General features: G+C 39.2%; 2 protein-coding genes across 3 annotated transcripts in view; one reads left to right on the plus strand and one right to left on the minus strand.

Moving 5' to 3' along the window:
• Positions 1 to 19,808, minus strand: part of FARS2 (phenylalanyl-tRNA synthetase 2, mitochondrial) — a 228,900-nt gene extending 209,092 nt beyond the window's left edge. The window contains exons 1-2 of one of the 2 annotated variants that reach the window (XM_058804220.1): positions 19,618 to 19,808; positions 13,059 to 13,136 (exon numbers count right to left, since the gene is read on the minus strand). The gene's annotated coding sequence lies outside the window, so the exon portion shown is untranslated. Of the gene's footprint in view, positions 1 to 13,058; positions 13,137 to 19,149; positions 19,177 to 19,617 lie in introns of those variants that run through there. The other variant, XM_058804226.1, reaches the window with a different exon arrangement.
• LYRM4 (LYR motif containing 4) overlaps positions 19,114 to 27,574 on the plus strand; it is an 85,341-nt gene continuing 76,880 nt past the window's right edge. The window contains exon 1 of the mRNA XM_058804237.1: positions 19,114 to 19,340. Coding sequence (XP_058660220.1) covers positions 19,255 to 19,340 — 86 coding nt within the window. The 5' untranslated portion in view covers positions 19,114 to 19,254. The remainder of the gene's footprint in view (positions 19,341 to 27,574) is intronic.

Raw genomic sequence — 27,574 nt, forward strand, 5'->3', positions numbered from 1 at the left:
TAATCAACAACACAGTAAGTATAAAATTCCAGTTTTGTCATGTACCATCGAAACTTTTTAATAAATTCATCCTGGCTTCTTTCTACTGACAAATACAGGTAGTTGGGAAAAAATGGCTCTAAAAGTATGATATCTACCTGCTTAAAAAAAATTCCTTCCAAAGGACATGGAACAATGAAGTGGAATTATTTAAGCCACACTGGAAGAAAAATTAAATGCATTAAATCTTTGCTGATGCTGGCATCAGGTTACTTCAGTTCTCACTCTAAGTCAGGAACATCAGAGTTTTTCTAGGACATCAGTCGTAATGCTGGCAAAATCCAACCAGCCTGTTGTCAGACAGGTGAAACAGACTGACTGTTCTCTCCCATATTACACCAGAAATCAACTTGTGTCAACTGAATCAAGGGTGTTTGGTTTTGCTTTTGAGTTGTGTATCTACTCTAAGGGTGTGAATCTAATTATTTGGTCTTATTGTAGTATGCTAGGAGGAGTTATGCTTAAATAATCCTGCTGGTTTTCCTGGCAGGCTTGGAAAATCAAGAAACTTCTGTGAGCAAAGCAAACAAATGCACAAACCTAACCAGATGCTCTTGGTGCACAGTAGATGAGAGTTTTCAGCTACCTAGACATCCTTAATTATTTTCAGCACATAAGTCATCTGGGTAAAGCTGTTTGTTGTAGTAAAGGTTGTGCATTCCTCTCTTGAGGTAATCTCATCTTGGAGCACTCAGCGTTTCATTGACATAATAAATAGAGCATTTTTTTCTTGCAACTACTAAAAAGAAAGTGAAGTCATAAAGAGAACCCCAAACCATCTTTTTCTGCAGCACCTAGAGTAGCCAATAAAAGGAGGTTTTCAGGTTTTTCATGCCACTTGTCAGATATTCTGTTACTGCTAAGCAATGGCAAAGAGCTCTCTTGTTGCAAGAAGCAGCAGACCCTTGGTCAGCCAAGACCCTTTAGCCCTGAATACTCAAAAATCAGCTTTTAAAAAGTACTTATGTTTATTTATTATCTTATATAAGAAGGGATTATGATGACTGTAAGACAAAAGGCTACTTGCGTTACACAGCAGTCATCAGTGCCTGGTGCACATTCATCCCCCAGGCTGTGGTATATTCGTATCTAGGAATTTATTTTGGGATCACCAGAGAACTCTCAAGAATTTCTACAAAAAACTTTCTACAGAAATGCTGCTTCACATCTCACTCTGTTTATGGTCTGTCTTGCTGTGAGGGTAAAAGTTTAGTTCCAAATGCAAATCACAGACTGTAAATATCACAAGGTGCTAGATGTGTCATCAGAAGGGAACCTCTAATAGCAACCATCAGTAGGAAGCACAACCCCAGTTTGCTAAAAATTCTGTATTCACATCTGATGATGACATTTTTATATAGTATCATCAGTGATGCTCTGAATGGGTATGCTTTGACAGGTGCATATCTTTGATTCTAGTGATACTATATTTTAAGAGTGATGTATATAGTAAGACATAGTTTCACAATGTAAATATATTACCTACATATGCTTTGCCTCAAAAAAACTCTACTAGCCTTTTCTTTTATTTTTTATACAGCACCTCATGTTTCAAGGAATGGAAAACAATTTTATATGAAATCACGAGCATTCTTTTTAAAATCAAAGTACTTTGAATACTTTCAGGAACAGAATAAGGTCACTTAAGTGCAGATTCTGGCTTGACCATGCACACCTGAGGCAGGAACTCCAAAAGGCAGATGGTTTGGCTGCAGCGGTGGGGTGGGGAGGCCATGTGTTTGTGTGTTTTCTGCAGGTGTGCACATGGGGAATGTGGACTGCAAAAAACCATATCCTATTCTGTCAAACCACTTCAAATTGCATAGAGTATTTTCCATGTACTGCAATGCTTGAGCAATCAAATTTGCATCAGATGGCCCACTCTACTAATTGTTGAAGCATATATTGGAATATCTCCACAGCTCAAAAAATCTTTGACACATACAGAAAATACAGCAAGAACTGCATTTCTCCACTGTGTTTTGGAATTGCAGTAATTTCCCCTGGAATGGGAAAAGCAGACAACCAATTCTCAAACTGGGTAATTAACTACTGCTCACCTCTTGCTGGTCACAGTTACCACAAAGGAGGAGCTTTATAGTACTAATGAAAGATTGGAGAAAAGAAATTTTTCGCAAAATTGCAGGGCTGAACAAATGAACTCTACCAGAAAAAGAGTTTATGCTGAACCTTGCTTTCAGGATGCATAAGCCCCCTCTTTTGGTTCAGAAATTCCAACTTAGTCATTTCAGAAAGAAGTATGAGCTGCAGGACAGTATGATCCTGATACAAAGAACTCAGTGATTTAACAACTAGGATTCTCTTCCCCATCAAAGACTCATAACATGCAACCTTGACTAAAATCTCAGTTACAAGTCCTGCAGAGAATTAAAGCACCAGTTATGGTGAAGGTCTATCTATCTCCCATTTTCTAACTTCTCATGGCAAATACAGTGCACTAAGCAGCAAAACTGCCCACAAGGAAAGTAAAGTCTAATGACAATAAGAGAGGGATGGTCCCAGAACTAAGCTTAGGGATGAGTTTTGAAGATAACCCCTGGACCAATCTCCTTTAGAAATTAATACAGGCTTTACTTCTGTACTTCACAGAACCACAGGATCACAAAATAATTTCAGTTCAAAGAGACCACTGGAGGTGGCCTGGTTCAAAACCCTGTCCAAAGAAGGTCACTCAGAGGGACTTTCCCTACTTGGATTTGAAAGTCTCCAGCAAGAGCTTCAACAACTTCTCTGGGCAACCTAATTATGGTCATTTGGATTTAGTGCTCTCCCTACCATGATTTCTTCATACAGAGAGATCCACACAAAGCATCTGCTTGCTAATACACAAAAGCTAACCTAGAGTATGCCTAAATGATGTTTTCAAAAAGGGAAAATGAGCAGATACTGTATGTGCAAAACTTGGGAAATATTAAAGGTTCACAAGTCACACAAAAAGAAATCTCACACTTACATATCTACTCCTCAAGTTTCAGAAACTGCACTTACTATTTACTTCTATCTACTTTGTCTACACCTGACCTGTAGTACATGATGCACTGTAAAGGTCCTACCTTTCCTTTTCTTTTTGCATCTGGCTACCAACACTACAAAAGTGAAATACTAACTGAATTTGAGCTCTTTTTTAAAATTATTTTTCACAGTTATGAATTTTCATTCCAAACATGTAGAATATTTGTAATTCAGAATTTAGTTGTGGAAAGGTGGGTGTTATACCACAAAATCAGGAGATTTTTAACTTTAATTCATTTCAGATGCCATATATCACAAATTGAGATGTTAATTAACACAGAAAAGTTGATAGGTTTATAAAGAGCTATTGTGTATACTTTTCCAGATGATGGCAACATGCTGACAGCTTTAAAGAAGTAGATGTGCTACTGTAAGGTTTATTGTCTAAGCAGCTTCCTCCCTCTGCAGCAATCTAACATTTACAGTTGATGATAACTTCTATTATGTTCCAATATTTGCTAATCATCTCAGAGACTGTGAAAAACAGCATCATTTGTCTCAAGCTCTCTCCTGCAAACACACTATTCTTCTAAAAGACAACATATGCAATGTTTTCTCTTAAAGCATCCATTCTCAGTTCTTTTAAAATATTTCAGACAGCACTATCCTATTTTCCTCTTCTGTAAAATGTGTCAGCCAACAGAACATAATTCATTCTCAGGTTTACAGTAAGCTTTCCTTTGCAAGCAGCAGAACTAGCAAAAGTCTGTTTCCTCTGTGTTTGGAAGCAAAGTTAGTTTGCAGATTCAGTGGTAAGGGACAAATTCATCCTGCTACCTCTCTTTTGCCTATGGAGTTTATAGGGTTTATCTTCTTCATAAAGCCCTTTATTCTCAAACACCACCTGTACCTTGCTGTCTCTGGTGACCCAGACATTCTGTGTGAAATTTAACTGAAGCGGAAAAAAGAGGGCTGACAACAGATGCACAAATACCATCTTGGAGACATAATTTCCTTAGGCCTTTATGCTTAAAACCTGAAATTTTTTACAAAAGTATTAAACTCAAGCTAACAGTGTCTTCAAAAAGTGATGGCAAAACATCACACCCAGCAACAGCTTAAGTGGAAGTAGCACTCTGATTCTCAAAAATGATACAACTTTAGTCTATTCTCACTGATAAAGGTCATTGCTAAAGCAATCTGCCACTTTGGGGGCAGATGACACTTACATACATCCACTTCACTTCTCTCATATCATTCATCCAGGATAGTCCCTGCTTTCACCAGGCTGCAACACATTTAAGTGTGAACACATTGATTAACAACCAGAAATCTGAAACAAGCTGCCACTGCATTTCACTATAGATGAGCAGGGATTGCTGGAGAGACTGTGGAGTCAAACCATACGTGCACAGGGGGGCTGTGCAACACAAACTGCACATTTCAATACAGGCGCAGGATATCCTGGGCAGAAGACAGAGTCATTGCTTTTCAAGGGTTTGCTTTTTCAAAAGTGTTGGGAGGTATGACAGCAAAGATGACTGGTTTTTCTGAAACAGTAGAAGCACACAGAAAACAATACACACAGAAAAACACACAGAAACAATAAGCTATTTCAGAGCCAGAGAAGTTGATGAACTGACATATTCAAGCATAAGAAAACAAATCCCAACTCCTAATCAGTAGAGGTCAGACAACTGTTTTTCAATTGTATCCTAGAAATTCTTGTGGCAGTCAACAAACAGAAGGCTTGTGACAGAGTAAGAAAAGTTTTCCCAACTTGTATAATAATAACTTGATTTTTTAACTATGCTGTCTCAAAATATATAACAAGCAAGATAGGATATCTTGCTTCACAATACATTCAGTAATACATTAAACAGTATTTTTCTACTTTTAATTCTGTCTGACACCAAAAAAGTAGACTGTGTATATATTTTATTCGCCTGTTTCTCAGATTTGTACCTTAAAATATCACTCCCCTTCTAAAAGGAGTTAATAATTTTGTAGTGAAACAAAGGCAAATGAGAAAAAACACTGGCTTACCAACATCCCTTCTCAATTGCAAAGGCAGAAGTAGCAATATAACCTCATCAAACAGCAGCTAGAAACATATAAAACAAATAAATATACTTGGATCACCTACTTAATTCCTTTTCTGTTGTTTGGATCACTTCCTCAAGCACACAAAACACACAATACACTCCAAAATCGTTGCAGATGATAAACAATACATCAGCATGGCCTAAGAATATGTCATGCTTATTTGAGAAGGCAATGTCTGCCACAAAAGGTTCTGCCTATGTTCTGTGTTATGTTGCAGTTGCTACAAAACATTTTCCTGTAAAGCAGTAGGGAAAATACCATCTAAAACCTCAGCATCTGGTTGGTATAGTATTTAATGCTGCTTCAGTAACTCTTAAATGCCCTTGAGAATAAATAATCAAGGCTCCTTTTAATATTCTTTGTCACAGACTTAATTTTTCAGGTTAGTTTTCATTGACAGGTATGTAACTGACACCTTAGAGAATTCGTATTTATTGTGCTACAAACTGGGTGCAAACTACCAAAAGTATAAGCAAACCAAAGTGACAGATTTATGGCTAGTTACACAACTGATAAATTGAGAAAGTGTGGTCTTAGCTTATAAGCCTTTCTCCCTCAATTTCTATACCAGCCATTCCTATTTATGCTACTAATCCATAAGAAGCCTGGTAGATTTGATAAACTTTTAGATTGTAAATCATTCAGACTCACATCAGGGTCTGCCAAAGCAAACAGGACACACCTACATGGAATCTCTGTGTCCAGTGCCAGCACCCACAGCCAGCTCCCATCACCCCTCCTCTCTTGTCCCAAGCAGGACCTCAACTTCACCAGCTGCCCCAGGAAAGGCCCTGGGCCAGCTCACCTGATAACAAACAATACAGGAAGGAATAAGGTGATAGAAATCTGGTTCTAACAGATTTCAAAGGGTAAAAACTCTGTTTTCACAAGGTAAAAACATTTCAAATGCTTCAGATAAGAAATTTAGCCATTCTCAACTATGACTGTCCAACAGCTTTGCCTACAAACTTGCCCTTAGCAGAGGAGTTTTCTCTGGTTCCTTCTCAAACTTGCATAAATGTAAAGGTATCCCAACATGAAGCTGCACTGTTTTACAAAATTAAAAGAAAAATTAAATGACAGCATTAATAGAGATGCCGTCAATGTGATCCATGATAAAAATATACTCTATTGGATAATTAAATATTTGCTATTAGAGAAGGTCATTGCTCTGATGCAAAGAGAACCTATCAAAACTCCATTTTTAACCCTTACTGTTAAATATAACATCTGGGGGACAGAAGGAATTAATGTATTTGAAAATTAGACATAGCATAAATCTACAAGTTGCTCCTTTTTCCAGAATACAAACATTTTCAATGACACAGAAACAGATATGTTTTATGTGTAATGAATGAAAGATGAGCAGATTGTATCTTATCATTAGAAAGAAAGGAAGAAAAAGAGGTTTAGCATAAAATGTGTCTTTAAAATGGAGGTCCACCAATAGGAAAGTCAATTGTGGGTACTTCTGCACTTGCCACATCATAAACACACAAATATATTGGTTTATGTAATTACCATCTCAGTAGGTAAGGAACTAGAAAAGCCAACATCCCAGCATTTCCCAAGCTTGCTACTAATTAAATCATATGCATACCAGTTCAATCCAAGGATGATCAAAGTTAATGAAAAAAAATTTCAATTTAATTCAATGAACTGTGGATCAGTTCCAGACATCTAGCTGCTACTCCATCCTCTTTCTTCTTTATCAAAAAGCACTCCAACAGTGTGAAAGTGAAGAGGACTCCATATGAGTCTACAGATTTTGTGATTTTGTATTTCCCCTCAGATCGGAATTTTAAATTAATTATTTGACAGTTGACTACATTACATAAAATTAAATATTCTTTTCCATGAAGGTGGATTAGAGGCTACTCCTGGTTTGGAAGGAAAACTGACTACTAATATTACTGTTACATGAATAGCTTTAAAAGATTTCAACTGTCTCTTTCATACACATACTCCTTCATTATAAATTTATTTATGTGTCCCGCTGCTTACCCCTGCAACAATACCTTGCCATACCTGAGCATGTAAAATGTTAGTCCAATGTACTAGAAATAGGGCACTAAATTTATAAGGCTTTCAAAGATTAACAGAAAGACAAATTAATGTCATCTAAAGAAAAAAAAATCAGTGCTCAGATCAAATATCTATTTCTAGTTACGATGTGTGCGATGTCACAACCAACAAACAACTTCAGTAAACTGGACATAACATTTATGAAACCTATCTGAATAGCCTTTGCTTCAATTCTTATTAACAATGTTTTTTCACATTCTCTTTTTCACTAAATATTTGTATTAAAAATGATAATTTAATTTTATCATCTCAAAACTCATCTCCCAGTGCTCTCCACGTGCTTTGTAGCCATGGTTTCAGCAAATGTCCTTTCAGATCAGCCTAAAGGCTCTCATTTCTTTAGAACAGAGCTGGGCAGGAGTTGCTCTAAAATCTTTATTTGGCAATTTAATATATGCATCACTTTTAATAGACACTGCATGATGTCTCAAATGCAATGAGTATCACACAGGAAATTAAATTTTAAAAAATAATCTTTCCTGTTCAAGAATGAACAGTCCATTAAATGAAAACTGAAGTTGTCAGCTTTCAACAGGAAGAATAGTATCTATGCCTGAAACTTCACATTCCATCTATATAGGTTTTGCAGTACAGGGATATAAGCTTAAATGAAAAATGGTGTTTTGACATAGTTCCAATAACATTTATCTGTGCAGCACTGCCTAGTTGTCCACCTCACATCTTTTGTTTTCTGAGACAGATTTCAAGCATTTCCTGTTGGAAAAAGCTTTTTTGTTAATCATCAGCTCCTTCTACTTCATGTTGGAGAAACACACTAATAACAATGGGAAGGGACTGGTGCTACTACAATTTCTATTGCCCCAATTCAGGTGTCCTTCACTGTACCTACTCAGAAGCCCTGGACAACTCTGCTGTGCCACTGGGAACTTCATGAGCAGGGAGTCAGAGATGCAGGATTTTATTCCCATGCAAGGTGAAATCATCTCTCATGGAGTCCTAAAATCCTGAATCAGAATGTGAAATGATCTCCCAGGACACTTCCCCCTCTCTCAACCACTGTGTAAGATGGAAGAGATGTAAAGAGAGGGATGTCAGAAAATGATGACTGAAATCCTTACCATCTTTCTCCTGTTTCTCTTCGACAGGGAAGCTTTCTGCACAGCCACTTTTAGGCATCCAATTAAAACCAAAGTTAGCAGGGCTTTTACTGGGTCCAGACATGTAAGAAATGGTCCTTAAACTCAGCCCTTGCCTGAGTATGGCACAGTTACAGGACAACAGACTTACAGTTTAAGATACAACGAGTAAAAACGGAGTCCTATAAATTTACCCACATGCTAATACTGCTCTTCAAAGAAAAAGAGATACTTACACTTTAAAACACTGCTATCAGCTCATTCTCCTTAATAAGAGCCCACTGTCTTTGAAACGTTAAATGGGACCTACTAAGAAATAAATTCTATTTGCTGCAACACCTTTTCTTTCATAACGTGAAAACTTTTACTGTTTTTGTACACTGAAGCTCTTTTCTATTGACTGAAACAGAAATCAACAACCAGATTTTTTTTTTTTATTCTCCCACTTATGTATTAGTGATCTAGGCGGTTGTGTTCCCTAACTGTTACAGTGGTCTAGAAGCAGAAGACCCCCTCATCTCTCAAGAACTATTAACCCAAAGTTTTATGCTAGAATTTAAAAAATTTGCTATGTTACAACAAACTAAATTTATTTAGAAACTTTGTATCATCATTTGCATTTGATCCCAAATCACATGGGCTGCAAACATGAGTAAAGCATGAAAAACAGAAATAAAAAAGTATAGGGAAAAGCAGCTAGCCTACACAGGGTGCAGTATTGACTTGCATGTTGTAAAAGGAAAAAAAACCAAAACAACTCACCACACATCAGTTTCTAAATGACACAGTTCATTCCAACCCATTTAACCTACAAAAAATGCTGGACTCCATGAACAGCAAAATTTGAAAACAATACAGGCAGCTCTGCCAGCAAGTCTCACACAATCACAGTATCTGTCTCAATACAGCTGGTCTCACAGCAAAACAAATTTCAGAAGGTAAAACAAAAATGAAGTAAGATTGCACTGCTAAACATTTTCAGTTTGCCTTCCTTTGACCTGGTCTCCTTAGCAAACTTATTTACTCTATTTACATATTTATTTTTTAACTACTTTGCTGTTATTTCCTTGATTCCAGCACTAAAATTTACCACAGGTGAATGGATAATGTACCCCTTCTAAATTCCACATGACTATCAAGCCTGTGTACTGCCTCCTCAGTCTTCCAATACACTACTGAGCTGCAAGATGAAAGACTTATTTTAAGGACAAGCTTTAAGACTTTAAGGAAGTCTTATTTTAAGACTCTTTTAAGCACAAGTGTACCCAAGAAGACACTCAAGAATTAACCACCTAGCCAACCTCCATCAACCAGCTTAAAAACTTCACCTTGCATATTCTACAGTTATGAATGTATACGGGTTACAAAAAGACAGAAAACCTGATTTGCAAAAATTCTACTTATATTATGAAACACCTTCTGTAACTACAGCTAAATAAATGTATTAACTATGTTTAAAGCCTAAGAGTAAAAAAGTAGTATTTTCCTTACAAATTCTTCAACTGCAACAACTGACACTGAATTATAAACAATACTGCTGATAAATATTCATGATAAATATAAGTCCCCTCAATTTAAAGTTCTGCCTATTCAAATAAATATAAGTCAAATTTTAAAATGCATTTGCTCAATCTTGCTACAATTTCCTGATACAGCTGTACTATGGTTTTGTTAAAATTTTAGAGTCGGGATTGATTCATATGTATTCAGGCAAACCTCCCTCGTAACACTGTATTTGATTACATCTGGACATGACTGCCTTTACAGCATTTCAGAGGTGCTGACATCTCCAATAACTTGTAAAAGAAGAACTAGTTCCAAAATATTCTGTAGCAAGCAAAGCAAGGCAAGCATGACTTAAAACAGATTCCAATAGTGTCTTCATGCAGTCCTGCTACTACCAGATTTTAAAAAAGGCTTTAAAGTATCACATTAAAATGAACAAGACTAGTGTTGCTAACTTCTTTCCTTGTCATTAAAGCTAGAAAATAGGAAACACTTGAGTCCATGGCTCACAGCTCCCTAGGATAATGGGCTCCCAAGCAGCTTAATGTTTTAACGTCTGTAATCTTCCTGGGGAACATCTCTGTAAGGCTTGCTAATGTTGATATACTTACTCTAGACAAAGCCCAGCTCAAAGAACAAACTAAAATCTTTGTATGAAAAGCTTTGAGAAAGCCACACATTTTAATTATATCAGAGAACCCTTCTGTGACACCAGAAATTTGCAAGCCACACTTCCCCCTCAGAACAAGCCTCAGTGAAAGAAAACTTAAGACAGAACTCAGAATGCACATCTCAGACTATGGTACAGGTGTGTATATGTATATATATGTATGTATATAAGTTTATGTATTTATTTATATTTATATAATTTATATATTTATATTTAAGACTATTCACATAAGTATTTCTACATCCAGTCTTTAGATACCAAAGACAACATCCCCTCATTCTGCATTCTGAGCCAAGACATACACATTGACTAGGTGAAAGAAGATATGAAAGTCAGGGAAGTAAAGAAAATAACAACATGAAAGAATCAAGTTTTTATTATTAATGAGAGTAAGATGTTATTATAGCTCAAGGTCACATATGACAAAACAATCTTCAGTTAATGCCACATCTGTTACATACTGAGAGAATCAAATTTAAAACATAATAATTGTTTTGGTTTGTTTTCTTTAAAACCATCTGTAGAGTTGCAATTTGCCACATGCTGAAAGATTGTGTTCCACACAGGCCCAGCAGTGTTTGCCACTCAGGGTCAGGACTGGAACCCCAGGGGACACTGGGGTCAAATGAACTCCTAATACCAGGAGGTATTAGGATTTGGTAGAATCTGCAGTATTGCTTAAATTTACTTTATTTAAAAATTAATCCTTTCAATAACAACTCGGGAAGTCTGACAAAGTAACTAGAATAAACATGGTGCTCCCACATACTTAGTTCAAGTCTATCCAGCAGAGTTTCTGTCTGTAGAATGAATACTATATTAAGAATATAACCTACCACAACAGAACAGTGATACAATGGCAGTATAAAATAAGATACATTGCAAGTGGAAGTGGAGGGTGGAACAAGAACCACAATCTGTGCAGGGAGGAAGAGGGACAGAAGGGAAACAGAAAAAGTTAATCTCTTTCAAGCCACGTCTATATGTTTAGACAACATTCTTTTATAAAACTGTACAAAGTTAGCGTGCCAACATAAAAAGCAAGCAGCTATTCTAAGTTCAACAAACCTATACAGAGCCAATATTTAATTACCTCTTCAATATGTGATAATTTTACACATATAATGCCATATCTGTCCGTTTTACAATACTGCCTTCCCATAGGAAGAGCTGGTGTAATGCACTATGCAATTTTCACACTGTAACTAATTAGTATAATAAAATAAAAGTTAAAAAAAATGTTTAAAAAAAGCTGTGTTCATAGTCAAAATAAGTAAGAAAGCAATTTAAAAAATTATGCAAATTCTCTCAAAAGTAAGAACACTCTCAGTCAAGGTCTTGAAAACTTTCTTGAAAGTCAAATCAATTTTGAAATTCTACATACACACACACAAAAAAAGTACTATTAAATCTGTGTGAGGACCTGATAATTGGCTCTCTTTATCTGTTTTCTCCATTTTAGACACAGCACATCTACTTCACCAGGAGCCATTTCCAAAAAAGGAACAAGTTAAACAATAATTAAAATCAAGTGCATAAACATTAATTAAAGGAAACAAAGCATGTGTACCACCAGGTTAAAACCAACATGCAAACAAAATGAAACAACAGCAGCAACACCAAAAATCCCCATAACCTGACCTTGGTCTAAACTAATACTAGGCTACAAAATATATCTGAAAAAGTTAATCACAGAAATTGTAGAACAAGGAGATACTTAATTCAAGTCTCCAGACAGATGAACTCTCACAAATGTTCCCAGAATAGTATTTCAAACTATTTCTTCCCCCATTCCTCTTTCCCACCTTTCAGCAGAATGTACACCCATTCCTATAGGAAAGTTGGCAGCTCCACTTCATAGGTCTGCATCCCCACTCATTCCCACTCTTCCCACTCATTGGAGGGAGGACACAAACCTTATTAGGAGCCACTGGCAGACACTGCCTTTCACTGATGCTGCCATGGGGTCATGTAGGCAAGAGACTGGAAGATAATGGTGGGGTTTGTAAAGTCCTAACTATTGCTCTCCATAGACCCCTGAGATCATTCTCCATTCACCAGAGCATCCCATCCCACATCCAATCCTATCCTATCCCATCCCACCCCACATCAATTGTAACTGGCCTGTAAAATGAGATTTGCCACCTCTTCTCACCCTGAACAGCAACTTATTGCCTAGGTAGTTAGGCAGATTTCAAAGGGATTATATTCAAGGATTTGGACATACTCCAATATAAAGATGATAAATTCTGAATTTCTTCTTCAGAAGATTATTACTTCTACCTCTTTATCTCTCTCTCATTATTGTTACACACCTATCTTTATGTCTCAAGTCTTGTAATTTTCTTTGTATAAGGAGTAAGAGAATGCATGAATTCTATATGGAAAGCAAATTTATATAGCTATCATACATGTCCCTAGCAGTTGGTGAAGATGAAGAAAGCCTTTTTTAAATTACTAAATAATATAAAATTTAATTATTCATTAAAATGGAGAGAGACTGAAAACTTGTTACTAACTAAACAGGCTGGTAGTGCTGGTGTCAAAGATTCAGAAATTGAAATTTATTTTTACTTATTTACCTGCAAGCAGAGATAATCTTTCTTCAGCTCTGCTTCTTTTGCCTGCTAGCTTTAGTCAGTACTTTGCTCCTTCTCAGGCTGAAAGAAAAATTTTGACAGAGTCACCCCAGATATAAAAAACAGAAGCAGAAATAAAATGAGAATTCTATCTAGAACTGTGAAGGCATGTAAGGAAATATTGACAATTCAGCTGATCTCACAAATCCATCAGAAGCATGGTATATACAGGAACACGTCTCTAATGCACTGTCACTCATTGTCAGAGCTCTGAGGGCATAAAACCAATAGTGACACAAGATGAAAGATCAAAAATGTCAAGGATCATGCAAAAGTAAGTATCTTAAACTCTACGACTTCTACAATCCCTAATATGGCTATGTTGTTTTCCTCATTTCAATTAAAGCACTGCTTCATAGTCTTCTTTCATCTCTGGAAACAATCTGCTTCAGCTTCCTATTCAAAATATTGATTTTTTTCCTGGATCAAAAGTCCAAGCTACTAGAATAAAAAGTCACATATGGATGCACAGCACTATATAAAATGAAAATGTGTTGCAAGTGGAAAATCATATTCCCCCCTCCCCTCATCCCAGTCAGAAAACTAAACAGATTGCCTACTTAAAATCCACTCAATCCTTGATGATTTACCCATCCACTCTAAACAACAATTTTGCTTAATTTTCCTTTCACTGAAAGAAAGAAATGTCCTTGGATAACACATTTTCTTACATCAGACCGAACTACCTCATAGCAACATGATACTTCTACACCTACTGATACTTTGATCTAGGAATTGTTTCCAACAAATAATCACACAATAATTATTTATAAGAAAACGACTACTTGAAGCTGATTTTCATGGAGGACTTAAGCAGTAGTCCTTGAGTGGAGCTACCCTTTAGTGTCATCTGACAAGAAAGGCCAACCTGCCAAACTGGAAATCCCAAGTCAGCAAAAAATATACAGGAGCAGCTACAAAGAGAATCTCAATTATTCTTAAACAAAATATCAGTCCTTGTTTTACTTCTAAGTTTGCTTCCTAAGCTAAAATTTTCAATATCCTCTGAAAGAGGGCAGAAAAAAATATCAAAATAACTACATCATTTAGCCTGGCTGGCTGACAGCTACTGAGAAATATGATGATAGTGTAAATCACAGAGGAGGGAGAAGGATTACACAGTGTGACTCTAAAGGGGCATAAATGAAAAACTGGGATGAACTCAGGCAAGAGGGTGGCATAGGATGAGCATCAGAAAACATTTCTTAACAGCAATACAATATAAAGTAGAATATATTTTCTCACAGACAGAGAAATTATTTAAGGCTAAATTTGATAAAATACTGGAAACCACAGCAAAGAAAGCATTTCTGAATTTATGAAGTCATGGATGAGAACACTTCATTAATCTTGTCCTCATTATGCTTCTCATGATTAGGTTTCTGAGCAAGATTTCAGTATAACAAAAAAACACACAGGAAAAATATGTTCATTTTTTCTTGAGTTCTTGTCTTCATCAGCATTAAGATTAGAAGTGTTTAGAAGTTTCATTTGCATTTGAGGCAACTATTACATGTTGAGCTATTTAAGCATTGCTGGTAATTTTAATCCCCTATTAGTTATTCTTTTGCCTATAACACAAAATTATCCTTTTAATTCTGGACTTCTATAGTATTTTTATTTCAAGCATTTCAAAGGATTTTACCAACATATGCCCACTAAGAACATCTTTCAAAATCCATATGGTGCAAAACACTGCCTTTCATTAATCCAGAAGTTATCCTGTGACTGCTGAACTGTCCAGCTCCTTAATTGTCAGGTAACACAATGCCCATGAAGTCCTCTGGAGGACTTAAGCCACAGGAAATTAGAAAGTCAAAACTGTGGCCAAAAAGGAAAACAAAATTCAGTGTTTATTTTAGTCTGATGCCTGCAGCATCAGTGCTAAAACAGGTGTTCCCTTAGAAGACCAAGTATTACAACAGGAAATGCACTACTGGTTGTGTTTTGCTTTTCCTATTATTGCTGCTCTTACAATCTTAATTTAAACAGTACACAACATTCTGCAATTCAGTTTGGAAAGAGATGGGGTAACTCACAAAAAGCTGTCTGAGGGTTTTGTCACCATTATTTTCTTCCCTCTGAGCTTCCCGGCAGAATTTTTTTAAATGCACAAAGAATTTAGGAGTATAGCTGCATTTGAAATATGGAAGTTTCTCCTCCTAAATAAAAATGTTCTTTTCTACAGGGCAACCAACTAAATACAATTTTTTTAAAATACCAGAGTCAGTCAAGGCCTCCTGGTGATACTGTGGAAATTTTAATTCACCCCACAGAACAGTTAAATTACATTTTGTTACATTTGTCACTGAAATCCCAAACTTCTTGTGATTTATAATCCTTCTTTTAAAGATCCTATTCTACACTGTGTAGGATCTCACTGTGCACAACCCTATCAACCAATAACTAAGACAAGGAAAGGAGACACCACACCTCTGCAGCATGGAAAAATTAGCATATTTTCACAACCTAGAAAACAATTACTAAAAGTGATTATAATATCACAACAATCAATTATTGTTCTGATCCCCAAAGAAAAATAATGAGAACCAACAGCAGCATACCAGGAAAGCACTGAAAGTGTTCAGTGCCATGTCATGAAGCTGAAATAACGCACCACAAGGAACAATTCAGCAACAGATGACAAGATATTGAATATGTCCTAGAGAGTAGAACAGCTCTTTCTTTCCACTCCAGTCCACAGCCCCTACAGGTACTTCATCCAAATTCCTTTCCCTCTCCTCTTTTAGCAAGTACACACTGAAATATTCTAGGTACTGATAGCATTATATCCTCTCAAAGTGCTTATTTATCCCAAGAGATGCAGAAAGGCAAGGCACATGCCACCTTCCTTCCCAGACCAAAGGCTGAAAGCAAAGACTTTTGTACAAATGAACACCACCAACCCTAAATCCAGGTGCAGTTTTCCCCTCAGGAATGAGGAGGCAGTTCATGAAGTGGTTACTGCTGCTTCCCCATACACAGGCCCCAGTGCCACTGGACACACAGTGGTCATTTGGGCTGTGTCTGTGCTTTGAATGTGCAGTGGTACCGTAAACAAAGGCCAGCAGAACCACCTGTATCCCAGCCACAGCAGTGTCCACTTCCTGCAGAATGACACAACTTCTGCAGGTACCATAACCCATCGCTTCCAAGAAAACACAACAACAAATGCAAAAACAAAAGGAATTAATTTTTCCACTTAACAGTGCCAAACCAACTGCACAAAGATGACTCCTTTCTGACAAAAATTAATCTTCCCTCCCTGAGTGTATTAAAGGTTAAACTAGAAAAAGGAGCCAAGAGGAAAGACTTTTCTCCTTTGATAAATTTACTTCGCATTTGATCATGCACTGCACGAGCTTACTGCTTATTCTAAACATAGGACATTTCTATGCTTTCTGAAGAGAAAAACATGGTTATCTTAAAAAAAAGAAAAAAACAAATTAAAGAAACAAAACTCATAAAAACTGTCAGGGAGTTTCAGGAACAGGATTATCATCTGAGGCTATCTAAAAATACTTTTTAATTACTTTTCAAATATTAAATTAATACTGTTCTTGTAAACAAAATTTGCTGAATGCTTTCATCCCAATTACTCCCTCATCTTTTAGAGCAGAGGATTGTACCATGAAAACTTCATTTCCAACAATACCTAAGGGCTGTTGTAAAATTAGATGGAACAACTGCCACACTCATCCACAGAATGGTATCACTTTGGTAACTTTGCTAAACTCTCCAACCTCAGTTTGGCTCTGTACCTGACAGACCCATATCGTTCTAAGCTGTCTGAAGCCCACCCTCATAACAAAGGGCAGGGTGGCCCCTGCTGCTTTCAGAGATGGTAAATCTTACACACAAAGCCAGAGTTCTGCTATAACATGCATTATGGCTGGTGCTGGCGAGCCACCAACAGCTGCAAAGATGGGGAGCACCAGCACCCCAGATGGGTTCTGCTTCTGGCAATCTGCTTTAACAACATGGCTTGGGCCACAAAGAGAATTTGGTTGGTCCCACTGGCAAATGAAGGGCATGCTTGCTTTGTATTTCTCCATGTGGGTGTCCTGAATGCCAACACCTAACCCAAAACACACTGGTTTGTAACTTACAGGGGAAGTTACTTCAGAAGCATGACGCTTATCCCAGTACTACATCTGCATATGTTTTTCTACATTTCCTGCAACATTTCTAGTTTGGGTTTTGATAAAGAGAATACCCAGAAAATTTTCTACATACAGAAAATCTCAGTTTCCAGAAGCCTAAAAGGGCTGCTAAAACACAGCTTACCCATAAAGATAAATTTGAAATAAATTCATGTGTCTATACTAATCACATCCAAAAGTACAGAACTATTTTAGTTCTTTGCAACAAACTGTAAATTGCATCAGATGTACAACTGACAATAATACTCAAATGTATATGCAATAAAACATGAGTTAAATTAGAAGCAGCAATTGAAGCACTTTTGCCAGAGACATATAGAATCTACATGATAGTTGTTTTAAACACCTACTATACAAATAACAAACTGTGAAGGAAGTAGGAACCCTATCATGAAACCTGAAAGGAGGTTCTAGTGAAGTGGGGACTTCTGCTGTGCCTGCAGTGAGAGGACCAGAGGAAAGGGCCTTGAACTGAGACAGAGGAGATACAGATTAGATATCAGGGGAAAAAGTACATTGTTAGGGTGGTCAAGCATTGGAATAGGTTACTCAGGGAGATGGTGGAGTTACCATCCCTGGAGGCGTGCAAGAGACTCCTGGATGTGCCGCTGGTGAGGTGGTTTAGGGGTTACAGTAGCAGTGCAGGGTGGACAGCTGGACTGGAGACTAAAGGTCTCTTCCAACCTTGATGATTCTATGACAATAAATTGCTGATAAAATTCAAAAATCAGTATTAAATACAGCTGTGGCATAATACCTGCAAGTTACAAAGTTAAGTTTATTCTGCAGCAGCAAAACTTACAGCAAAGGAGGATGCTTGATGTGTGGTTTAAATAAGAGAATTCATCTTTAAAATAGGTATTGAGAGAGGAACAACTCAAACATCACTGTAACACAACAGGCCCTGGTACACTAGCACAGATGTACATCTGCAATTGCCTGTGGTGATTTCAGAGAATCACAGAATGTTGGGGTTGGAAGGGACCTGTGAAGATCATGTAGTACAACTCCCCTGACAAGGCAGTGTCACCTTGAGCAGGGGACAAAGAAATGCATCTAGGTGGGTTTTCAATGTCTCCAGAGAGTGGGACTCCACAAGCTTCCAGCACAGCATGTTTCACTGTTCTGCCATCCTTAATGTAAAGCTGTTTCTCACACTGATGTGAAACTTTCGGGTTGTAGTTTATGGCCATTGCTTCTCATCCTTTGGCTGGGCCTCACTGAAGAGCCTAGCATCACTCTCTTGTAATCCACCTTTCATATACTTATACACATTAATGAGATCCCTTCTCAGTCCTCTGTTCTCCAGACTGAATAGGCCCAGCACCCGCAGTCTCTCCTCATGAAGACACATGCTCTGGACTCCAAATTATCTTCGTGGCCTCTGTTCGATCCTCTCCAGTACATGAACTCTGACTGCAAATGCATACAGCGATTCCGAGGCAACTCCCTGCACGCATCACTTGTTGCTTCTTTCCAGCCCCGATATCGCTCTACCCCCGGCAGCCTCCACCTCCCGGCGGGGCACACCAACCAAGCACGGTGTGCGCACAGGGCGCTGCTGTCCCCGCCGAGCACGGCATCTGAACGCCGCTTTCGCTTTCCCGTCGCTCGGGCCTTCCCTCCCCGCCCCCGGGCCCTCCACAGCCGCACGGCCGAGCCCTACAGGCACCCCGCGGCAGTCGCGCCTTGCCATCCGGGCAGGCCCGATCCGGCGGGACCCGGGAACCGACTCCGAGTTCCCCGAGCCCACCGCCGCCGGGGCTGCCGTGGCCGGAGAGCCGCTCTTCCCCGCCCCTCCCCGCCCCGCCCGCGCCTTGCGCTGGGCCCGGGCCGAGCCGCGGCCGCTGCCGCCCCGCTCCGCCACTCACCGCCGGCCCTGCGGCTCCGCTCCGCCGCGGCTGCGCCCGGCGCGGGCGGCGGGAGGGCGGGGAAAAGGGGCCTCGCCGCGGGAGGAGCGGCTCGGTGTCGGCAACATGGCAGCGTCCAGCCGTGCCCAGGTGCTGCGGCTGTACCGCGCCCTGCTGCGGGAGAGCCAGCGCTTCAGCTGCTACGGCTACAGGTGCGGGGAAGGGCTCCGGGGGTGGCGGACGCGGGGATCCCCGCCCAGGCGGGGGGTCCCGGCCGTGCTTGGGGCAGGGGCGCGGGGAACTGCGGCCTCGGGAGGAGCCGAGCCGTGCCCTGGAGCGACAGCGGGACCGGCAACGGGCCTGGCCCGGCCCCGGGCCCAGGCCCTGCTCGGGGCGCCGGGAATGGGCAGCCCCCAGACTCCGGAGTGCCGCAAAAGCACCAGGGTATGGGGTATTAGGAAGAACAGACAGGACAGAGGTTGTCCTTACCTTAAGTCAGAAGTACTTGTGCTGGGTGTGGGCTCCTTAATGCAAGGAAGACAAGGAGCTGCTGGAGAGGGTCCAGTGGAATGCCGCAAAGATGAGGAAGGTTCTGGAGCATCTCTCTTCTGGGAGACACTGCGGGAGCCGGGCCTGTTTGGTCCGGAGAAGGGAAGACTGAGAGGGGAGCTCGTTAATGCATATAAATCTCGGGGATGGGTGTCATAGGGATAGTGCCCTACTCTTTTCGGTGCTGCCTGGCAACAGGATGAGGAGCAAAGGTCGTAAGCTAAAACACAAGAAGTTTCACTTCAACATGACAAAGGACTTCTTTACAATGAGAATGACAGAGCACTGGAACAGGCTGCCCGTGGCGGTCATGGAGTCTCCCTCTCTGGAGACATTCCATACCCACGTGGATCTGTTCCTGTGTCACCTGCTCAAGGTGACCCTCCCTCATCAGGGGGTTGGCCTAGATGATCTCCAGAGATCCATTCCAACCCTAATGACTTTGTGATTTTGTGAACCTGGTGTAGCTCATGTCTGGTCTGTGTGCTGCCCGTTTCCTGGCAGAGGAGAGCTGGAGTCAGGCTGCAGCCAAAGCCTGGCACCATGTGCTGTGTCCATGCTCAGGGTGCAGTGGGGCTCAGAGTTCACTCTTCCCGCCACACAGGATACCAGGCTGTCTGGCTGCTTTCTCTGGCTGTCAGTGAAAGGGAGACACTGGGTTTTTTTTGACAAATTTAGGTGTAGGCCTGATCACCTTTAGCTGTCTGCTGTGTTCACAGGGGTGCTGTTCACCCACCCTTGCAGAATTGCATTGCCCAATGGTAGTTTGTTTACTGTACCACTTAGATGGACCACGGGAAGGGACATGTGAGCTACCTGTGCTGTGAATCATCTCTCAGGCAAGAATTGGGAACAGAAGCCTTTAAACTTGCATAACTGTGGTGAGCTCTGTGCTCTGCAAGGCACAAGTATTCCACAAACCTCAGGTGTGAGGGAGTGCCCTGAGATGAAGGGCTGTGGGGCTGAAAATAGCCGGTGCTAATAAACCTTCGGTGCTGACTCCACGCAGCAATGTGTGTTTGCATCACATTGTGTTGCTATCAATGTTTTCTCCTGCTTTTTGGTGTCCGGAGTGTCCCTGGTTATCCTTGTTCTGGCTGACAAACACAGGATTGTACATCATGGAGATGGCTTGAGATGTGCAGTTGGTGAACAGCTGAATGAAGTTTGTGTCTGGGCTATGGTGTATTTTCAGTAGTGAGTTTGTACTTGGGGGTGAGCAGTGAGGAAGTGAAGTCCACAGCAAATTTTAAAGGATAGAAATTATATGATATGTTTACCATGCAGATCTGATTTTTTGACACCATGTCACAGTGCAAGTTGCGCCTTTCCTTAAAGGAAAGATCTCTGGTTTTGATGGGCCTGTCCTTAGATACTATAAAATCAGAAACCATCTAAAGCCTTGTGCTCTAGACACATTTGTGAGCATGAAAAGCCATAGCAGTTTCCAGCAAGGAATGATCAGCTGCTGTTACATTTAGAGGTCTGCTGTGACCACAACAACAGTCCTGCCTCAGTGTTTACACCGCACCCATAGGTAAAAGGGGACACCCCGTTGGCTTCTTGCTGACGAGATAAGCGGAGATAAGCAGCCCTGCCGTGTCCTCAGGGCTGCTGTAACGTGATATAGCAGTTTATGGAGCTAACCCAAGGACTTTCTGTAAAGAGCTAACTTGCAGCAAAGTAGAAGGTATTACAGATTATTACTATTATTACTGTTATTATTATTATTGATTCATGACTTCAGCTAAGCAGTGTCAGAATACTTTATTACTGCAAATTGCATATTTGTAAGAGTATGTCTGGAGTACGATCAGCTAATTAGTGTCTCTTTGCTTACTGTGCTTTTTCTCCTAATTTCATTGCTCTGGTTTAACTTAGCAGACAGCTAAACACCACACAAGTGCTTGCACCCCTCTCCCCAGTGGGATAGGGGAGAGAACTGAGGGGGAAAAAAGGTAAAATTTTTGGGTTGAGATGAAGACTTTTTAATAGAACAGAAAAGGAATGGATAATAATAAGAAGAATATACAAAACAAGTGATGCACAGTACAGTTGCTGCCAGCCGATGCCCAGCCAGTTCCTGAGCAGCAGTCCCCAGCTGGCTTTCTCCCTGGTGTATACACTGAGCATAACACCCCATGGTGTGGAATATCCCTTTGGCCAGTTGGGATAATCCTGGATGTATTTTCTGCCAGCTTCCTGTGCTCCCCAGCCTACTTGGAGGTGGGTTGGTGTGAGAAGCTGAAAACTTCCTGACTTAGTGTAAACCCTGCTTGCTAAGAGATCAGCATGTTGTCAACATCACTCGCATCCTAAATCCAAAACACAGCACTGTACCAGCTACTAGAAAGGAAATTTAATTTTACTTCCTAGACAAAACCAGGACACGTGTACATGTAGATTGTGATGGAAAATTCAACTTTTTTGTTTTATGTCTCTCTGAGTAAAGAGATTCCTTATGTCATTTCATAGCCTCAGATTTTCTTCTGCCACCCAATAGAACTTGTGTGGTTACTGTGAAGAATATCATTCATGTCTTAAAGTAACTGAGGTCACCACTGGCAGCCTTCAGAATAATACAGGAGCATCTCCAGTGTCCTGAAGTAAATGTCACAGAGTGTTGGGACACCCAGAAGTGTAGGGCAGGTTTTAACAGCAGGGAGAGGGAATTTAGTAGACTGTAAGTAATTTCATGTCTGCCCTTCTGCCCTATTACCCAAGCAGACAGTCTGAGTAAGGGTGAGTGATTTGTACTGGAGGAAAATCAATATGCAGAGAGGCAAGATGTTAGGTTTTGAGTCAAAGAGGTGGTTTTTAACAAGTGTACTATTTTCTTCTGCTTGGTTGACAAAATGTAGAACCTCTGATGGTTTATAATATGTTGGATTATAGTCTCAACTAAATGGATTTAAGGGATATTTCTAAATATCATTAGTGATTTAAATAATGGCATATTGTGAGTGGTTTGGGTACAGAATACAAAAGAATTTATAAACTTATGAAAGCCATTAAAATACATCTGATTGCAAATGAAGATAATCAAAACTTTAAACTTTATTTTCTGCAAATAATTATTTAATGTTTTTTAACATCTTTCTTGATTTATTGACATTTTTTTCCACTTATCCATTATGTTCTCTTTTAAGTGGTGGAAGTTGTATTTTTATTTATAGATACATTTCTTTCTTGTCTCTCTAAATTGCATTTTAATGGAATTTAATGGAATTTGATTTTTCTTTTAGCATGTGCAATATTATTTGACTAATAAAGCTACCTAGAATGTAGAAGAATGAGGGAAAAAAAAATTGTCACAACAAATTTGTCCATTTGTTTTGCATTGGAAACAAGTTAATGCATGCATTGTTTTGCGTTGGAAACTGAATGCATGCAGTTTCATCTGAGATAAGTCCTTCAAGATTTTAAAACTGGTAAATCTGATTTTTGCAAATGACTGCTAACCTAAGAACAGAACTGAGCAAAATAATTTGCACTGGTTTTTTCCAGTGCCAGTTGCTTTTCCTACTTTGACTGACATGGCTATTGATCTGATTTTAGAGAGTCATGGAACATAGAACCAAAGAACAGTCTCAAGATTGCTGCCCCTTTTTCTTGTGGGGACTTCAATTTATCAGATGTCTGCTGGGAATATAATACCACAGAGAGGAAGGAGTCTGGGAGGTTCCTGGAGTGTGTGAAAGATAAATTCCTAATGCAACTGCTGAGGGAACCATATAGGAAAGGCACCCAACTGGACCTGTTGTTTGCCAAGAGAAAAGAACTGTTGTATGATGAGAAAATTGGAGGATGCCTTGGGCACAGTGGTCCTGAAATGATAGAGTTATCAATTCTCACAGAAGGAAGGAGGGGGATCAGCAGAACTGCCACCTTGGACTTCCAGAGGGCAGATTTGGTCCTGTTTGGGAGACCTGTTGAGAGAGACGCTAGGGAGACAGTCCTGAAGGACAGTGGTGCCCAGGAAGGCTGGACATTCTTCAGGACAGAAATCTGCAAGGCACAGGAGCAGGCTGTCCTCATGTGTTGGAAAAGCCAGCAGGGAAGAAAACCAGCCTGGCTGAAGAGAGAGCTTTAGAGGGAACTCAGGAGAAAAAAAGAAAAGGAAAAAGAAAAGGTAGAGTTTACAGAGTTTTTGACCTGTACAGGTAAGGGCAGACTATGCCAGAGAACTCCGTGGATGTCAAGAGGTGGTGCAGAGAGAAAAGTAGAAGAGCCAAACTTTAGCTGGAACTTCATCTGGCTACTGCTTTAAAAGAAAGTAAAAGATGTTTCTGTAGATACATCAGGAACAAAAGAAGGGCTATGGAGAATCTCCATCCTTTGTTGGCTGCAGAGGTAAATGTAGTGACCAAGGATGAGGGAAAGGCCAAGGTATTTACTGCCTACTTTGCCTCGGTCTTCATAGTGAGACTCCTCTGGATGCCCAGTTCCAAAACAGAAAGTTCTCTGTACCCAGTTCCCTTCATGAGAGCACCTGGGTTCTTGCTCAAGTGTAGGTTAAGTTGGCCCATACTTGCATGATGACTTGTGCTTCAAAGGGACATAAACCTGTTAAGATTCTGCTAACAATTCTTTTGAGAACATAACTCACACCAAGTAAATTTTTTAAAAAACCACTCTTTTAGAGAAATGAGTTTCTTTCTCTTATTCCCAGCATACCTGATTTGGTCACATTAATGGAAAAATCTTACTTTGCTTTTAGTCCCTGGTCTATAGAATCCTGTCAGTGTTTCTTTTTGCTCTTTCATCATTTAGGTATTTTAGCAGTCATGTTAAAATTTTACATGTGACAGTTATCCAAGCTGACTGAGACCTTTTCTCACTGGATATCCTAATGAAGTTTGTGATTGACAAGGTGTGCCAGCAGATAGTTTATGTTTCTATGTATTAGAGAGGAAAAATGTCTACATAGTGATTAAACAAAAAGAAAGTTTTAGACAGTAATGAGAAAAGAGAGGCATGGTTTTCTGACCAAAATGGTAGTTTGTAGCTGAGATAAGAAATGCAGAAAAAAAATAAAATTGTCAGTTCTGTCCAGCAGAGATGTCCTACCTCTTTGTAGGTGTACGGTGACAGAATTGCAGTTTACAGTATCTGGTTTTCCTCAGCTGTGCAAAGAAGGCAGATAACTTATTTTTTCTTCTCTGTATGTAATTGCTGATTGTATTCTGAGTGATAATAAACTTAGGGATTTTTTGAGTTAATTTCCTATTTACTGAGTGTGTGGTGTTCTCTGTCATCTACTTGGAAAGTATGAAAAAGTCAGGGCTGCAGGCAGCTACAGTGCTCCAGAGTCCAGAGTGGTTTCCTCGTACCCTGGTGCAGACACTTCTTTTGGCCTGGAGCTGCATGACCCAGAGTCACAGCCAAACAGGCATTGCACATTTTCACATAATTTTGTGGAGCAATCTCACAGATTTGTGATTGGCCTTACTAATACCTCTTTCTAGGGGGAGTTCAATTTTGGATATTATTTCAGGTGACCACATACCGTTTTGACATTATATTATTTTCAGCTCTTTTTTATATATTGCTTTATTCTGTCAGAATCATTTTATGCTTGAATAGAGATGTCAGTATTTTAAGAGCATTTTAAGAGTATAAGAGTTTTTTAGTGGAAATACGTGCCATTTTTGGAAAATGTTGAGGTATAAGAACATAGTTTTGGATTTGGGTCTCATGGTATAGAAGTATTTCCATTTGACTTAAGTATTGTATATGTATAAAATATTTTGGAAAGACAACCAAAGCACTCTATTTCAAAAATATCAAAACATAGCCATTAATTACCTTCAGAACATATAGCCATTAATTACCTTCAGAACATATTTCTCTGACGTTCTAAAACAAATGGAAACAGTTTTATCAAATACTTTGATTTTTTAATAGTAACATTACCCAACTGAAAATCATAGCATCAAAATTCTGTTACCTTGTTCATTAAAAGTTGTTATCTTTGGTTGTAATAGTTCAACAGTGATTGTCATTTTCCAAATACATTCGTTTTACCCTTGTAAAGTTGCACTCTTCCTAAACAATTCATGATATCTGTGCATCAGGTCTGATGTAATTTTCTTGGTTTCTTTTTTATATTTCCTTTTTTTTTTTTTTTGCAGAGCAGAATTTTGAATAGTAGTAACTTGGAGGGAGGGTTTGGAGCACATGCAGAACATACAGAGTTCTGGAAAAACTGAAATTTAATATTTGGAAGACAAATGGATGGGGGCTTCCTCAAAAGACTGATCTAATGTTTTGGTTGTTTTGTTTTAGTATAGGCACCCAAAATGAGTAAATCTGCTGTAGCCACTTGTTATTCTTTGTGTAGCACAGAGGAACGGTGATATATTTGTTTTTACATAAAATTTAATTACCAGTAGTGTTTGTTAGAGAACTAATGAGAGTAATAGAAAAAATACTGCCTCTGGCAGTGGCTCATACCCATACACATATGCTTATGATTTCTGGTAAATGAAAAGCACTTTGTAATGTAGCTGTAGCATTAGAAATGGATTTAAATGCTGTTCCAGCTAACCTACTCCTTTCCTTACTCTTGGATGTGGCTTTAACACTTATTTCCTCTGTTTTCTACTCTGTGCTGCCCATGATGAAAAGATGCTGACCTGCTAACATCCAGGTGATTCAAGATACAGTAGACACAGGCTATTATAATTTCAAGCAGTCTTTAGAAGATCAGCATTCTGAATTTTAAAAAAAAAATTAAGTAATTTACAAAAGAAAAGAGGAAACTGCAATTGACAAGGCAATGTTTAGAACCACTTGCTGCAGTAGTGGATGACAAGGATGCTCTCTGAACTACCTCTTCAACAAAGCTCTTCCCATGAGTTTTGGGGTTCCCTCACCAAGAAAGTCCTAGATTATACATAGTTCTCTACTTTTCAAAAAAATATGGGGATCAGAGGAGACTCTCTTGGTTGTCTTCTTGTGTTTGGGAATACTTAAGCCTCTTCTTCCAAGACTGTTTTTTCACAAAACTCAGTACAAAAGTGTCCTTAGTGAGAAATATTCTTGGGGATTCTTCTTGATACAGTTTTTTTTTTCTCAAGAATGAAGATGCCTCAAGTCATCCAGACAACATTCTGGCTAGGTGGAATTATGGTATATGGCCTTTTTCCCTTATCTTTTTTTTCTACGTGCTATTCTAGTCCAGTCTATTCTATTCCTTTTTTACCTGCTCTCCATATAATATTCTAACCTTCTTCTCAGGATACAATGCAACTGAACATTTAATATGATAAAATAATTCAGTTGAGTCCAGTTGCTTTCTTCCTGAACAGAATTTCCTGCCTGAAATAAATCCTTAAAGCATTCTTCAGGAAAATTTGAAAGTCCTGTGCTGGGAATGGTATTCAGAGACTCAGGATTCAGTCCAGTAGTTACACGTTCTTCAGCATCACGTTTGTTACAAAGTCTTGGAAAAAGCTGTTGCTTAGATACTTTTCTTAACTTTTAAATAAATAGCAATTGGTTAAATCTCATTATAGTTTCTAAAGAAGCCTATAAACAAAGTAATTATGTGTGTGTACGCATATATGAATCTATTGGTATCAAGAAGTCTAGAATTCACTTCTGCTCAATCCCAGTAACTCTCACAAAATCCTGTTTAAAGCAAGCTGTGAATCCACTGTGGAGACTAGAGAGTATATGAGTACTAGAGAGTATATGAGTAGAAGATAGGTGTGTCAGTCTTATCAGAAAATAATGTCCTTCAACAGGTCCTGACAGTCCTTCTGAGTCTGGCATATCCTTGTCTGGAACCGTTAAATACCTGTTTCTAAATCATTGGCTTGTTTAAAAGTAATATTGTCTTATTTTTACTGCCAGAGAAAGTGCGTGTCTGAAAAGAAAAGTTAAAATATTT

This window comes from Ammospiza caudacuta, chromosome 1 (genome assembly GCF_027887145.1).
Source record: "Ammospiza caudacuta isolate bAmmCau1 chromosome 1, bAmmCau1.pri, whole genome shotgun sequence".
Lineage (NCBI taxonomy): Eukaryota > Metazoa > Chordata > Aves > Passeriformes > Passerellidae > Ammospiza > Ammospiza caudacuta.